This window comes from Geotrypetes seraphini, chromosome 10, assembly GCF_902459505.1.
Source record: "Geotrypetes seraphini chromosome 10, aGeoSer1.1, whole genome shotgun sequence".
Classification (NCBI taxonomy): Eukaryota; Metazoa; Chordata; class Amphibia; order Gymnophiona; family Dermophiidae; genus Geotrypetes; species Geotrypetes seraphini.
In genome coordinates, this window is record NC_047093.1 from 40,435,377 (window position 1) to 40,449,661 (window position 14,285).

At 44.2% G+C, this 14,285-nt stretch overlaps 1 protein-coding gene across 2 annotated transcripts in view; it reads left to right on the forward strand.

Annotated features, from left to right (window-relative positions):
* The window catches only part of PMP22 (peripheral myelin protein 22), a 52,866-nt gene that overhangs the window by 29,752 nt on the left and 8,829 nt on the right, over positions 1 to 14,285 (forward strand). For both annotated transcript variants that reach the window (XM_033961454.1, XM_033961453.1), the window contains exon 4: positions 9,693 to 9,833. In XM_033961454.1, the coding sequence (XP_033817345.1) occupies positions 9,693 to 9,833 (141 nt within the window). The remainder of the gene's footprint in view (positions 1 to 9,692; positions 9,834 to 14,285) is intronic.

Consider the following 14,285-nt stretch of genomic DNA (forward strand, 5'->3'; position numbering starts at 1 on the left):
ACAGTGTAAATCTATCAGATGAATGTTTATTGTGAGACTTGAAGGATGGAGTTGTGAAGCCACCAGTAGGGTTCCTGTAGTTCCCCAGTCCTCTTCTGTTTATATTCCACTGTTAGGCAGTGGCATATGAGGGGTGGGGAGGATGCCAGTCTGAGGGGTGCACTTAAGGAGCCCTGGCAGCATAAGAACATAAGAATAGCCTTTCTGGGTCAGACCCAGACCATCAAGCCCAGTAGCCCGTTTTCATGGTGGCCAATACAGGCCACTAGTATCTGGCCAAAACCCAAAGAGTGGCAACATTCCATTATCTCAGAGTAAGCAAGATTCCGGAACCCCAAATAGTAGCAACATTCCATGCAGGATCCACAAAGAGTAGCAACATTCCATTATCTCAGAGTAAGCAAGATTCCGGAACCCCAAATAGTAGCAATATTCCATGCAGGATCCACAAAGAGTAGCAACATTCCATTATCTCAGAGTAAGCAAGATTCCGGAACCCCAAATAGTAGCAACATTCTATGCTCCCGATCCAGGGCAAACAGTGGCTTCCCCCATGTCTCTCTCAATAACAGGCTATGGACTTTTCCTCCAGGAAATTGTCCAGACCTTTCTTAAAACCATTCCAGAGCTTAACTATTCTCTGAGTAAAAAAAAAAGACTTCCTCCTGTTGGTTTTAAAAGTATTTTCCTGTAACTTCATGGAGTGTCCCCTAGTCTGAAAAGTGTTGGTAGCTAGTACTGAGGGAGGAGGGGATGTGGCAGGACTTGAAAGTGCAAATGATTTTGAGACTTCATACTTTTGATACATAGAGAGTGGGGGGGGGGGGTAAGGTTTGGCCCCCAGGCACTTGAATGCTGTGCCACTGATGGAGCTAAGAGGATTAATATATTGTAATTGGAAAGAAAGATCTCCGGCTGGAGCAAGTTTAGTAGTGGTTAGAAAATTGACAGCCCTATATCAGTCAGTATATCAGGAGAGAGGAGTACTTCTGCAAACAGGTCTGGCTTTCAAGATAATCGCAAGGTAGACGTTATCCTTCAAGAAAAGTTGTTGCATGAATAATCATTGTGGATATCCTGAACATGACACCCTTTGGAGACCTGCAGACAGCGAGTCTCTTGGCTGTGGTTGATTTTGACTGGTCAGGGCACTGCTTTCCTAGCATCCTGTCATTCCGTATTATGGGATGGTGATGAGAGACAGCAGCTGGTTTATTTCCAGAATCAGACCTGCAAAAAAAATAAAATAATGATCATAGTCCTTTTTCTAATGAACCCTGCCAAAACTGTATATAGTCTGGATTAATTTCATAGCCTGGGAGGGGGCATGGTAGGTGGGGTAGTGACATCCCAAATGCTCTATGCTGGACTGACTCCCCTCCTCCCACTACGCATAAGACCTGCCTACACCTTGCCTTCCCCAAAGTGCTTATATAATAGTTTACTCTGTTTTCTCCATGTAATACAGGGCTTTTGGGTTTCAGTATATTTTAGGATGGCCACAAGAGCTTTTTATTCTGGAGATGCTAAACATAGGCCTGACCTGCATACACTGGCTAAAAAAAAAACACACCCCTCTGCTGATAGCATACTAAGCACTATATCAGAAATGTACAAAGCAGGCTGCAGTGCCTCCATTTTATGGAAAAGTTCATTCTCTGTTTTCTAATTTATTCTGGCTGCCTACATTGGTGTCCCTAAAAATTCTCATATCCTGGGGAATTCTATATATGTTAAGTGTAATCCATGCTTCCAGATTTCAGCATGGAAAAGCATTTTGATGGATTAGGGTTAGCAGATGTCTGAGTAAACCCAGACATGTCCTCTTTTTAAGGACAGTCCGGGTTCCCGGATGGACTTTCCAAAACCCGGCAGTTTTGGAAAGCCCTGAGCTCTGGCTGTGTCTGGAGGGCCTTCAGCAAACATGCACGGATGATGCCACACGCATCCACGCATGCTGGAGGCCCTGGAATGGGGCGGAGCTGGAGGCAGCACAAGGCAGGGCTGGGGTGGAATGGGGCGGGGCCATGCATCTGGGTTTGTCCGTCGACAAATACGGTTACCCCATGATGTATTCAAGGTGCCGAAATGGGACAAACGGCAGATCCACGTGAAAACACACACATCTATTGTAGACTAGAGCCTGTTTCCTCATGGATCTGGAAAGGGGGTCATGGCCACGGGAGGGGAATGGGCGGGACAGGGGCATTCCCTTAAAATGTGCGCAGTGCTATCAAAGTGTGGAGCCATGCCAAACTTGCATGCTGGAATTTACACCTGGTTTCACTTATGTAACTCCTTACATCCAGAGTCCCAGGATGCTGAAAATCAATCAGGGTCTACCACTCTTCCATCCCGTTAAGTTGTTTTGGTTCACTTTTTATTCATAATGTAGATATTTAATAGCTGATGTGTGTTAGCTATGATTTTTGGGTGTTTTATTTTATGGATTTGTTTGGCTGCACTATCTTGGGATGCTATTCATTAATAATTATACCAAGTTTGTCGTTTACATTTCTTGTCAACTGCTCTGGCCAGTTTTTTGAGTGGTGAGGTTGGGTAAGAATCTTAAGAATAGAATAGAATAATTATATTGTAAACACAGGTTGACAATAAAAAAAAAATATCCTTGGAGATTTGCAATTTGTTTAATATATTAATGATACACAGTAACGGTCACACCACTTAGCAGTGACTCATGTATGGACTGGTTGGATCAGATTCCGCTTCAGCTTTGTTTGCTAAAGTTGAGTTAAACGAGCCTCAATATTTTGTCTTTGACATACAATTGATGAGAACACACGCTCACTACAAAGATATCTCACACAGTCTTAACTAGCAGAAACACTGCAAGCCATAAAAAAGCAAGACCTAGAAGGAGCCAGCATCCTAGAACTGGCCCTGACAACATAATAAAATTGGGCTCTGGGTACATGTACACGTCTTTGGCCAACTGTGATTCATGAGGATGACTAGTCTAGAAGAGTTTCATTCGCACCCTTTGAGAAACTGCTTTGGTTTTATTTGGCACATAAGAGAGCAAAAATCTCATTATTTGTATGTTTAGTTCAGCGAAGGGTGTAATTTTCAAAACTGTGCAGTTGGATGCAAAGTTCTTGGCTACTTGACATGCAGATGTTGCATTATCCTTTAGATTGGATGCCATCCCGATGTTGTTCGTTGCTAGAAGCTTTTCAAAGCCTGAACAAAGTGCTGGGTTTTGAAAAGCTGTCCGGATGCCAGGACATGTCTGGTAACCCTACGCCAGACCCCCCCCTAAATGCCCCCTCCCCCCACTCCTTTGTTTGTTTCATTTTTTTTTTCTTCAATAAGATGCCCGTGTCATCCTCGTGTCACACCAGTGCATGCACAATTGCCATCATAACGAGCAAACAGGTTGAGGGGGCGGGGCTGGGAGTGGGTGTGGAATGGGGTGTGGCTGGGCAGAATGGGGCAGGCCTGGGGGTGGGGCCATGGGTCCAGATTTTTGTTCCCGAAAATCTGGTAACCCTAGTCTGGGAGAATGTGGCAGGGGCAGAAGGGGGGGGGGTGCCTGGGGTGTGGGGGCCTTAAGATTGTTTGTTCCAGGCCTGGTTTTGCCTTTTGGCGGCCCTATACTGCAGGTATTATTTCCAGCCAAAACAGTGCACATACATTTGAAATGCAAGACTACAGATATTTTTTCTTCATCCCCCCTTGAACCCCTCCTCCCCTCTACCCTCTCTTCTCCATTCTAAACTTCTACTTAAATTGCTGTATAGTTTTGTATTGTCCAAATGTTCTCATGTTTGCTTGTAGGCCGTTTTGAGCTACTGGGAGGACGGGATAAAAAAATCTAAATAAATAGCCTAACAGGAACACCTCCATGAATATGAAAGTAAAAAGGACGCACATTGTGGAACAACTACATCCAGGGTGGGGGCTTCCAGACATCCGATTTACCCTGGAAAATAACTGTTGGAAACTGTCCGCCCTTCCTGACAGTTAGTGTCCTCTGTAATGGGTTAATTTTGTGCATTCCAAAAAAAACCGACACAGGAAATTGAACAGTAGGAAAGGCAAAAAGTACAAAATATTAACAAAACAAAAAAATATTAGGAGAAAAAGACCTTGAAATATTCATCCTGCCGAGTGGGTCATACTATTGAGGATCTACTCAGTCCGTAGTCCTAAAAAGAACGCCTTAAATAGTGCACAGCCTTTAAATCAAAACAGAGAATTCAGGGGTCAGATCTATGAAAATGTAGAACTTATTGCTGTAAATAGTAAAAAGCACAATCCGCTCAAATCTGATATTACTATTGTACCGCTAACGCAGCAGTGTGACACTACAGGACGAAGGCCTCCATCGAGCCAGGGGAGAAGAGGGCTAAGACTTGAGCGGGTTGTTCAAGTATCTCACGGGCCGCATTGAGGCAGAGGAAGATATCTTCTTCAAGGGTCCCACGGCAACAAGAGGCCATCCGTGGAAAATCAAGGGCGGGAAACTGCGAGGTGACACCAGGAAGTTCTTTTTTACGGAAAGGGTGGTTGATCGCTGGAATAGTCTTCCACTTCAGGTGATTGAGGCCAGCAGCGTGCCTGATTTTAAGGCCAAATGGGGTCGACACGTGGGATCTATTCACAGGGTAAAGGTAGGGGAGGGTCATTAGGGTGGGCAGACTGGATGGGCAGTGGCCCTTATCTGCTGTCTATTTCTATGTTTCTATTGTGTTTTGTACTATTTTCAGAATTAAGTTACATATTTTCATAGATCTGATGCTTGCATTATATATAATTTGATGACTTAGCACTGTTTAAGGCGTTTTGCTTTTGGACCACAGATAGTTTGAGCTTCAGACTCTGAAAGTTACAGGAAGACCTTAGGAAATTGGAAGACTGGGTGTCCAAATGGCAGATGAAATTTAGGGCTCCTTTTATCAAGGTACGCTACGGGGGTTAGCGCATTGGACATTTCATCACGCGCTTACCCCCGCGGCAAGCCAAAATACTAACGCCTTGTCAATGGAGGCGTTAGCTGAATTTAAGCTAAACATTTATTTTATTTGATTATTATGTATTTTAAATTTTGAGTGTTATTTTCCTGCTTTTCTTCAACTTTCTGTACAAGTGGATACTTGATTTGTAAAATGTGAAAACTTGATAAATAAATAATAAAAATAAAAAATGGAGGCGTTAGCGACTAGCGCGGCAGGCGGTTTAACGCACGGCATTCCGCGCGTTAAACCCCCCCCTACCGCACCTTGATAAAAGGAGCCCTTAATATGGACAAATTCAAAGTGACTGACTGAAGAAGAAAGCCCAAGGCGGCCTCACCGACGAGGAATCGTGAGGATAAGATGTCAATAATTCAGCCACAGGTGTAAAATTCAAGATACACTTTATTGATTGCACCACTGCGAAGACTCGACACTGACAGTGTTTCGGTGTCTATGACTTTGTCAAGAGTTGCAAGGAGCGAACAGAGCAGTAACTGGTGTGCAAAGCAAAGCTGAGGGTCACGAGTCAGTGTCGAATATTCGCAGTGCTACAATCAATAAAGTGTACCTTTTCAATTTTACACTCCTGGCTGAATTATTGACATCTTATCCTCACGACTCCTCTGTGGTGCAAATGCAAAGTGACACACATTGGGAAGAATAATTCGAATCATAGTTACTTGAAACTGGTGTCCACCTTAGGGGTCAGCAGTACTAGAGAATGACACGGTGAGAAAATTCATCACCCATCCCGTCCCCGCGGATAACCGTGGGAAAGCATTCCATGCCGTTCTTTAGTATCCATCTCAAACTCAGTCCTTCTACACCAGCGTTCTTCAATGCAAGGCTTGAGGGCCAGTGGCTGGGCCCATTCATACTCTGATTCTTCCCTCTCTCCTTAAAGAATGACATGGAGATGGTTCCCTGTGGTTTTCTGCGGGGACGGGAACGGTGATGAATTTTCTCACTGTGTCATTCTCTAGTCAGCACCCAAGAAAAAGATCCAGGTGTTGTCATGGACAATTCACTGAAATTTTCAACCCAGCGTACAGTAGTGGTCAAAAAAGCAAATAGGATGTTAGGAATTATTAGGAAAGAGATGGAAAATAAGTCAAAGAATATTATAATGTCTCTATATTATTCCATGGTGTGACCTCACCTGGAGTATTCTGCACAGTTCTGGCCACCTTATCTAGGAAAAAAATATACTGTACTCTCCCCCCTCCGTATTCACGGTTTCCGTATCTACGGATTCATTTATTCGCAATTTTAAACCAAAAATTCCTTTTTCTTTTTTTGGGCTATTTTAAGCCCTGTAAGCCCCCCCCCCTTAAGCCTTATCTGGTGGTCTAGCGGGTTTTCGGGGCAGTAGTGATCTTCCCACGCTCTTGCCCTATGCAGATTGCTCACATGAAATGGCTGCCTTGAGCTCCCATCGTAGTCTCGTCCAGCACAGAGGTGACTTAAGCCATCTTGGGGGTGGGTTAGGGACCCAGAGAGAGGAGGACCCATGCCCATAAGCCCCTGTAATCACTGCATTGATACTTAAACAAGTGCACTCCTCTATACACCCTCAAAACCCTTTTTTACTGGCATATAAGTGGCTCCTGCAGCCATAAGGGCTATTAGGGTGGTAGATAAGTGGGTCTAGGGGATTCTGGAGGTGGTTTGGGGGCTCACCATGACCTATAAGGGAGCTGTAGTGAGGAGAAGACATGGCACAGCAGATGTTCACAGCAGTGCCCTGTAAGGTACCCCACTATTTAGGTGCCATGTCTGGGTATTCAGTCCTTCACTTTGCAGACCCCTCCCACATCCAACAGGGCTTGTTCTAAACGTTTTTGACTTGGACGAAAACGTGGTATAAAGATAGATGATTTAGCGGCTTGGACGATCAGATCAGCAGGACATATAGTTAGACGATTTTCTAAACAAAAAAAATTTTGGACGTATTTTTTGAAAATGTGTCCTAGGGTGTTTTTTACTTTGGACGACTTGCGACTTAGACGAAAACGGACTTAGACATTCCTTTCGATTATGCCCCTCCACAGTTTTACCTCATACAAAATTGTCATTTCTTTAATAAGACATTAACTATTTTTTTGCTAAGGCCCTCCAAGTATCTACAAATCCAAAATGTGGGTTTGAGTTTTGAGACCACTGGGCTAGATGAATCATCAGCGTAACCCATTATGACTATTCTTATGACTTTTTGTCTCTTAATATTTTATATGGGTAGGTTTTAGTGTTCTAATTTTGTGCTTCAAATGACAATAATGAACCTCACTCCTAAACCCCAGGGTTTGAGTTCCATGGCCAGGAGCTTATTTAGATTCAACTCGTGATGCTTTATTTTCAGGATACGTGTGAGTTAGGGAAGCTTTGGAGATATCCGACTTTGTGGACTATGGAGATTTAACCTACATTGAAAATACAAACCTGAATGACGGGGGATCAATATACCATTGCTGGCAAGGGAGACCAGATTACATGAAATTCAGCAACATGTCCTATTATGAAGGACATTAAAAGCCATAGCCCCCAGGTCCTGTAAAAAGTTCAAGATCATACCACAAAAAAAAGAACATAAATTGTGGGGGTGGGGGTGGGGATGGAAGTACTGTGACAAAAAAATGGTGGCTCATTTACTAGCTCCAAGTATATTTGCTTTGGTCCCACCCATTGCATATAGCCACCTACCCCTCCCACTATACTCTTTCCCATCCTCCTGCCCCCCTTCTTATGTCTTCTCCCTTTTTCTCTATTCTTCTCCATTCATGCTGAAGCACCAGGGCTTGGAAAAATAGGGAAAGGAGACAGGAGCTAATGATGAAACACATGATGTAGCCTAATGGTTAGAAAAGTTGACTTATCATTTAGGTGTGGTGGGTTCAAATCCCACCATGGGAGCCTATCACTTTATGGCATGGATAGACAGACCAGATAGGTCAAACTTGTCCAACCTAGAGCTTTTTTCTAGCCTGGCAATTGTTGTGATACTTACAGCGGGATTCCTGCTCTCCACCATATTTATTTATCTAATTCATTTTCTATCCCTTTCTCTCCAATGAGCTCAGAGAGGATCTAGTGCAACATACATATTAGAGAATGACATGGGGAAAAAAAACCTGTCCCCGTCACTGTACCACCTTCACCGCCCCGTCCCCACCGTCCCCTTCACCGCCCCATCCCCACAGCATCCACCCTTCCCTCTCAGCACCTCACTGCCCTTCGGCACCCCTCGTGCAGTCCGTGCATCTCCCTCCCTCCCCCTTACCGTCGCGGCGCATTTTAAGGTTTCAGACTTGTTAAAAGCCGCCGGAGTTTTCGTGCAGTCACACGCGTGTGTGGGCGGAAGCTTCTCCTCTGACGGAACCAGAAGTTGCGTCAGTGGAGAAGCTTCGGCCCACACACGCGCGACCACCAGTTAACGTGTTACATTTTTCCAGACACACAGCATCCTTCAGAGCAGTGGTTCCCAACCCTATCCTGGAGGATCACCAGCCAGTCAGGTTTTTGGGATAACCCTAATAAATATGCATGAGAGAGATTTGCATATAATGGAGGTGACAGGCGTGCAAATCTGCTCCATGCATATTCATTAGAGCTATCCTGAAAGCTTGACTGGCTGGTTGAAAACCACTGCTTTAGAGCACCCAAAATTCCAGCAGATCATCTTAAAATCCCTTCTTCCATTCAATTTTAGGCACATTTCACTCAAAGCAATAGCACCTGCTGGGGGTTAATCTCACTTGTCTATCAGTCCATCCGTAGGCCTGCCTTTAATAGTATTGAAGCTTGTCAGCTTCAGTCCTTCCTCCTTGATTTGCTGGTGAGAGTTGATATCCATGTCAGTAGGCAATGAACCTCTAACTGCAAACCCCCCCCCCCAAAAAAAAAACAAAAAAACAACCCAGTTTGAAGCAGTGTGGGTGAGAGGAAGGGAGAATGGAAAGGGAAATGAGGATTGAGAAGGGGAGAGGATAGAGTGTGAAGAGGGGCAGAGGAGAGGGAGTCTGGGAGGGAGAGGAATGGAGGGTAAGGAAGAAAGATTACCAAGGTAGGGTTACCACATGTCCGGATTTCCCCGGACATGTCCTGGGGTCCGGATGGCTTTTCAAAACCCGACACTTTGTCCGGGTTTTGAAAATCACGTCGGGAAAGGAGAAAAATCTGGCGACCCTATATCAAGGCAAGGGGGGAAGGTAAGGATGGAAGAGTGAGAAAGGGTCAAAGATGGCTGATGTCATTAGGTGATGGTATTCACTTAAGTACATGCAGCGCTAATGCCATGTGAAAATATCTACTACCGGAAATAAACCTGTGAGCACGAGGAGATCTGCAACCAAGTCATACATCCAGCATTTCTGAAACAGGCCCATAAATCCAAGGGCAACATTTCTACGTACAGTAGCAGTGCAAAGAAACAGTCAAGTTAAATTTGATGCATGAACTGTTGGTGGCTGGTGAGTGGGCAGACGCTTCCAAAACTTGGTGGTGGCCCAGTGATCACGTTCCATTAATGCTAGCCTAGGTTTTTGGATTTCAGCCCATAAGCATTTAGCCGTATCCTGTTCCTCTCCTGGTATCAGATTCTCCAGCTAATAAACTAAGCACAGAATTTGCTCTGCAGTCAGCTCAAATCACAACACTTTTTTTTTTTTTCTCAAGCAACGAATGAATGATTATTATTTTTTCTCCCTTCCTTTACAGGGTGGTTGCAGTCTGTCCAGGCGATGATGATTTTGTCCATCCTCTACAGCGTCATCTCTCTCTTCTTCTTCTTCTGCCAACTGTTTACCCTCACCAAGGGGGGAAGATTTTACATCACTGGGTTTTTCCAGATTCTTGCCGGTAAGTGAAGAAAAACCAGTCATTGGTTTTGACGTGAAAAAGGTGCGTGCGTGCTGAAACCTTCTCCATCATTCTCGGGCTAGTCTGGCCCTTAGAAGAATCCTGGTTTCCAGTAGTTTTTTTATGTTAAAATTGTTCTCGGTTATGATATAGTAAAACGTGCATATAAGACACGATGACCATTATCTTTCATGTTCTAGTTTTATGGCTCAGATGCTGTAGCTTCCGCCATGGTCAATCATATTGGAGGAAATCTGATGGATAAGTCATAAGTGGGTCAGTTGTCGAAGAGTTTAGCTGCCCAGCTTTGGAGATGTCTAATGTGGACTTCTGGAAATGAGCTGGATGTTACACTTAAATTTAAGAGTCTAAATTCACAGGAAACATGCATTTAGGCTGCTCATTTTCAGCATTAGGTACCTAAACATGCCTTTTTTCAAAGTTAGGTCTAATCTGGGTGACCGGTTTTAAGAAAACCTAAGCCGCAAACATTTGGCTTCTAATTCTGGCAGAAAGTTCGCCTACATTTAGGAAAGCACATTGCTATTTTAGATAGGTCATAGAAGGTTACGCTATTCTGGCAGTTCTTTGTGCTTTGGTCCAGCATCACATTACATTGCACTATGGGACCCTTTTACTAATGCAATGTGTGCCAAGCTCGTGCGGTAAATGTAGGGGGGCGTGGCCAACATTTGCCCTGTTTGACAAAGCGCTCTTCCTGCTATTACCACCTAGACTTAGCACTTGAGATGTTTGTGACTGTGGGTGTGGGAATCGCTGTTCCAGCAGCTCTGCCGCCGCGTTCTTTTGCAGAGTGCTGTTAGCTCAATGCCACTACCTGCCCAGGGGCACCTCTTCACTTTTACAGAGAGTGATTACACCAGTGAAACTGAACATTATTCAAGTTAGATGGGTGGAGCAGTATTTGAGGCATTAAGAACTGTTGAAGGGCCTCTGCAAAGGAAGCTTTGTATTACACTTTGGCCAGAGGGCAACATTTTCATGTCTGTGGAGTGACTCATTCTCAGCTTGGCATGGAGATTAAAAAAAAAAAAAAAAAAAATAAGATGACTTGTAAATGCCGAGTCACTGCCATTGCAGAGGTAGAGGCTGAACAAGATGGATGCAGGATAGGCAATGGTGAGACTCCCTTACCTTAAGATGTGTGGCTCACTGGTACAGCTGCTGCCTTTGCGTCCAGAGCCTGTTTTAAGAAGCCACTCTAGCGGCTGCGCTGCGGTAATGGCCTCGGAGCCCATAGAGATTTAAAGGGCTTCGGGGAGTGCGGCTTCGTAAAACAGGGGGCAAATCCCGGTGCTGCTGACCCTGGGCAAGTCATTGCTTTAAATGTCAAAGCCACAAAAGTTCTATCCTCCCTTTCCATTTCACCCTGCAATTGCTGTCAGTATTTTGAGTGTGCTCCTGCTGTTGCTCAAATTCTACTGATCAAAGCCTTTTTGGGGTCTCTTTCTCATCACTCCCTGAGCACCACAGAGAAAAAAAAATATCAATAATAATTAATTTTATGTTGATAAAAGAGGAAAAAAATCACCCAACCTTAAAAATATTCTATTAAATGTATAAATACAATTTTGACAAGAGTATGAGTGTCATGCTTCCATCCATAGCATCGGTGGAGATGGTCACAGAACATTTGGCAACCAAATGCATGTGAAATATTTATTTATTCAATCATCAGAATTGACTAAACCATCATTCGGGTCCAGGAAAATAAACACTATCATGGCAGCAAACGCACAAAACCAATATTAACATAAAAACATTTAGACCCCCACAAAAATCCAAATCATAAACATTGTGAAAGATTTTAAAAATTGCTATATTTACATGCTTGTGAGAGGCATTAAAACAGTCCATGCCCAAAGAGCAGAAAAACTCCCAGGCTGCATCTTCAGGGATCCAAGCCGGACTAAGTAAGTCAAGGCAATTAAAAAAAAAAAAAAAAACCTGCTTGAAAACCCAGATCTTAACCCCCTCTTCTACGAAACCGCTCTAGCGTTTTTTAGCGCAGAGAGAGCAAAGAGAGCCGCGCTGAATGGCCCTGATGCTCATTGAGTTCTTATGAGCGTTGGGAGCGGCACAGCTCCCTGCACTAGAAACTGCTAGTGCAGTTTCGTAGAAGAGGGGGTAAGTCTTTTCTAAGTTTAGGTAGAAATACCATTCCTTAGAGAAGGGAATGTCATCCGTAAGATCTAAATCCCCAATGCTCAAAATTTACCGTGCCTGTAACGTTCATCGCTAAACCGGATCAAACCAGAATAGCGTACAAACATTTTAGCTTCCGATGCAGAAAATGGCTCTGTGCGGTCTTTTCTGTGCCTTGTAGCAGCCTCCGAGAATAGTACAGAAATGAAGTAGGAGCTCAAAATGAAGCGCCGACCTTTAATGCTCCCAAATTACTGGCAATTCTGGAGGTTCCAGTAATATCGAATCGCATTTGTTAAAAGCATACACCGGCAGGTCTGGGGTTCTCGACTTCATGAGAGGTGAAAGTTTAAAAAAAATACATTTATCATGTAACCCCTTGCTTACCCGGTGGTAGCTGGGAAGGGAAGCACAAAGTTATTTTTATTTGTTGAGGACCAGAGCAGGAGACAACTTCTACGGTTGGGCTCCAAAGCAAGCTTGCACCAGACCACTTCATTCACTTCAAAATAAAGCAGACCACACCACAGGAAGAGGTGCACTCTTGAACAGTTGCTTTAAGAACACTGTCCAACTATGGATGGATTCTCCTTAAGATGTTATTGCTGATTTCCACACGCCAATTACAGTGATCAGATGGTGGGCTCTGACTAACAAAAGCCAAACCTCTTAATCAGATTTTACACGGGTCAGTTGGTGGGTTCTTACCAAAAGACAAATCTCCTGCCCAAATCCAGCCCTTAAATCGCCTCTGGAGTGAGGTCACAAAACTGAGACCATCTTCCAGGAAGTCTAAGCACTGGCTTGGCTTCTCAATGGTTTTCTTAGGCTGCTGGGAACTTCTGAAATCCTTGTCCTGAGTTCCTAGCCATTTCCAGAGGTACCTTCCCATCTACACGTATGGAGACCCAGGTGAATTAGTTTTTTTTGTTTGTTTGTTTTTCAAGCTCCCTAGGCCACAAGTTCACATCCTCTAGTTCAGTGGTTCCCAAACCTGTCCTGGGGGACCCCCAGCCTGTCAGGTTTTCCAGATATCCCTAATGAATATGCATGAGAGAGATTTGCATATAATGGGAGTGACAGGTATGCAAATCTCTCTCATGCATATTCATTAGGGATATCTGGAAAACCTGACTGGCTGGGGGGGTCCCCCAGGACAGGTTTGGGAACCACTTCTGTAGTTGTTACCAATTATGCCCTATTAGTCTACTTCAGCTGCCAAACTGTGCAGTTCCAAAGGCTAGGGCTGGTTTTCATACACCAGTACACCGCTCCGGTAATTTAAAAACTCTACGCTTGCAGTTCTGGGAAATACATGCACCCCTTAACTCCTCACTTTCAGTGCATACTATTTGCCTAGGGCTATAATCATACTTTTATAGGGTTGGGGTGCACCATAAAAGCATATATATCTTGCTATACATGTATGTTAAAAGCAATTTGCAGGCACGTGTTAAAAGCGCATCTCGGGTGCATTCGTTAAAACCATATACCGGCAGGTCTGGGGCTGCCGATTGCATGAGGTGGAAGTTAAAAACATTTGCATGGATTGCTGGTAGTTCGCCACTCCCCCAATGGCACTTATGACTTATACCTATGATGCGCTACAATAAGGTACGCCTATGGCACATTTATGCCTCTTTTCGTGAACTATTCTGTGCATGTGTCGGTCGCTTTCTCCAACGACTGATCGGATGGAATTCCCATGGACCTCATTTGCATGCAAAGTTTTTGAGCATTGCTCGTCGTTTAGAAATTAGAAAATTTACAGATACTACAACGGCTCACAGGATTTTAACGGGGACTTTGAGCATTGGGCCCTAAGTGACAACAAAGGGACAACAAGCTGTGAGGCTTGGGACCTCTTCAGATTCCTGTTAGGGAGATAAGGCATAAGGCAATCTGCAAGATAAGTGGGCTGATCAGAGTGCAAGGTGAGATAAGAACATAAGAATTACCGCTGCTGGGTCAGACCAGTGGTCCATCATGCCCAGCAGTCCGCTCACGCGGCGGCCCTTAGGTCAAAGACCAGTGCCCTATTTGAGTCTAGCCTTGCCTGCATACATTCTGGTTCAGCAAGAACTTGTCTAACTTTATCTTGAATCCCTGGAGGGTGTTTCCCCTATAACAGCCTCCGGAAGAGCGTTCCAGTTTTCTAGCACTCTCTGGGTGAAGAAGAACTTCCTTACTTTCGTACAGAATCTATCCCCTTTTAACTTTAGAGAGTGCCCTCTCGCTCTCTCTACTTTGGAGATGAGAGCTAATAGTAATCTTAAGCTTAATTCA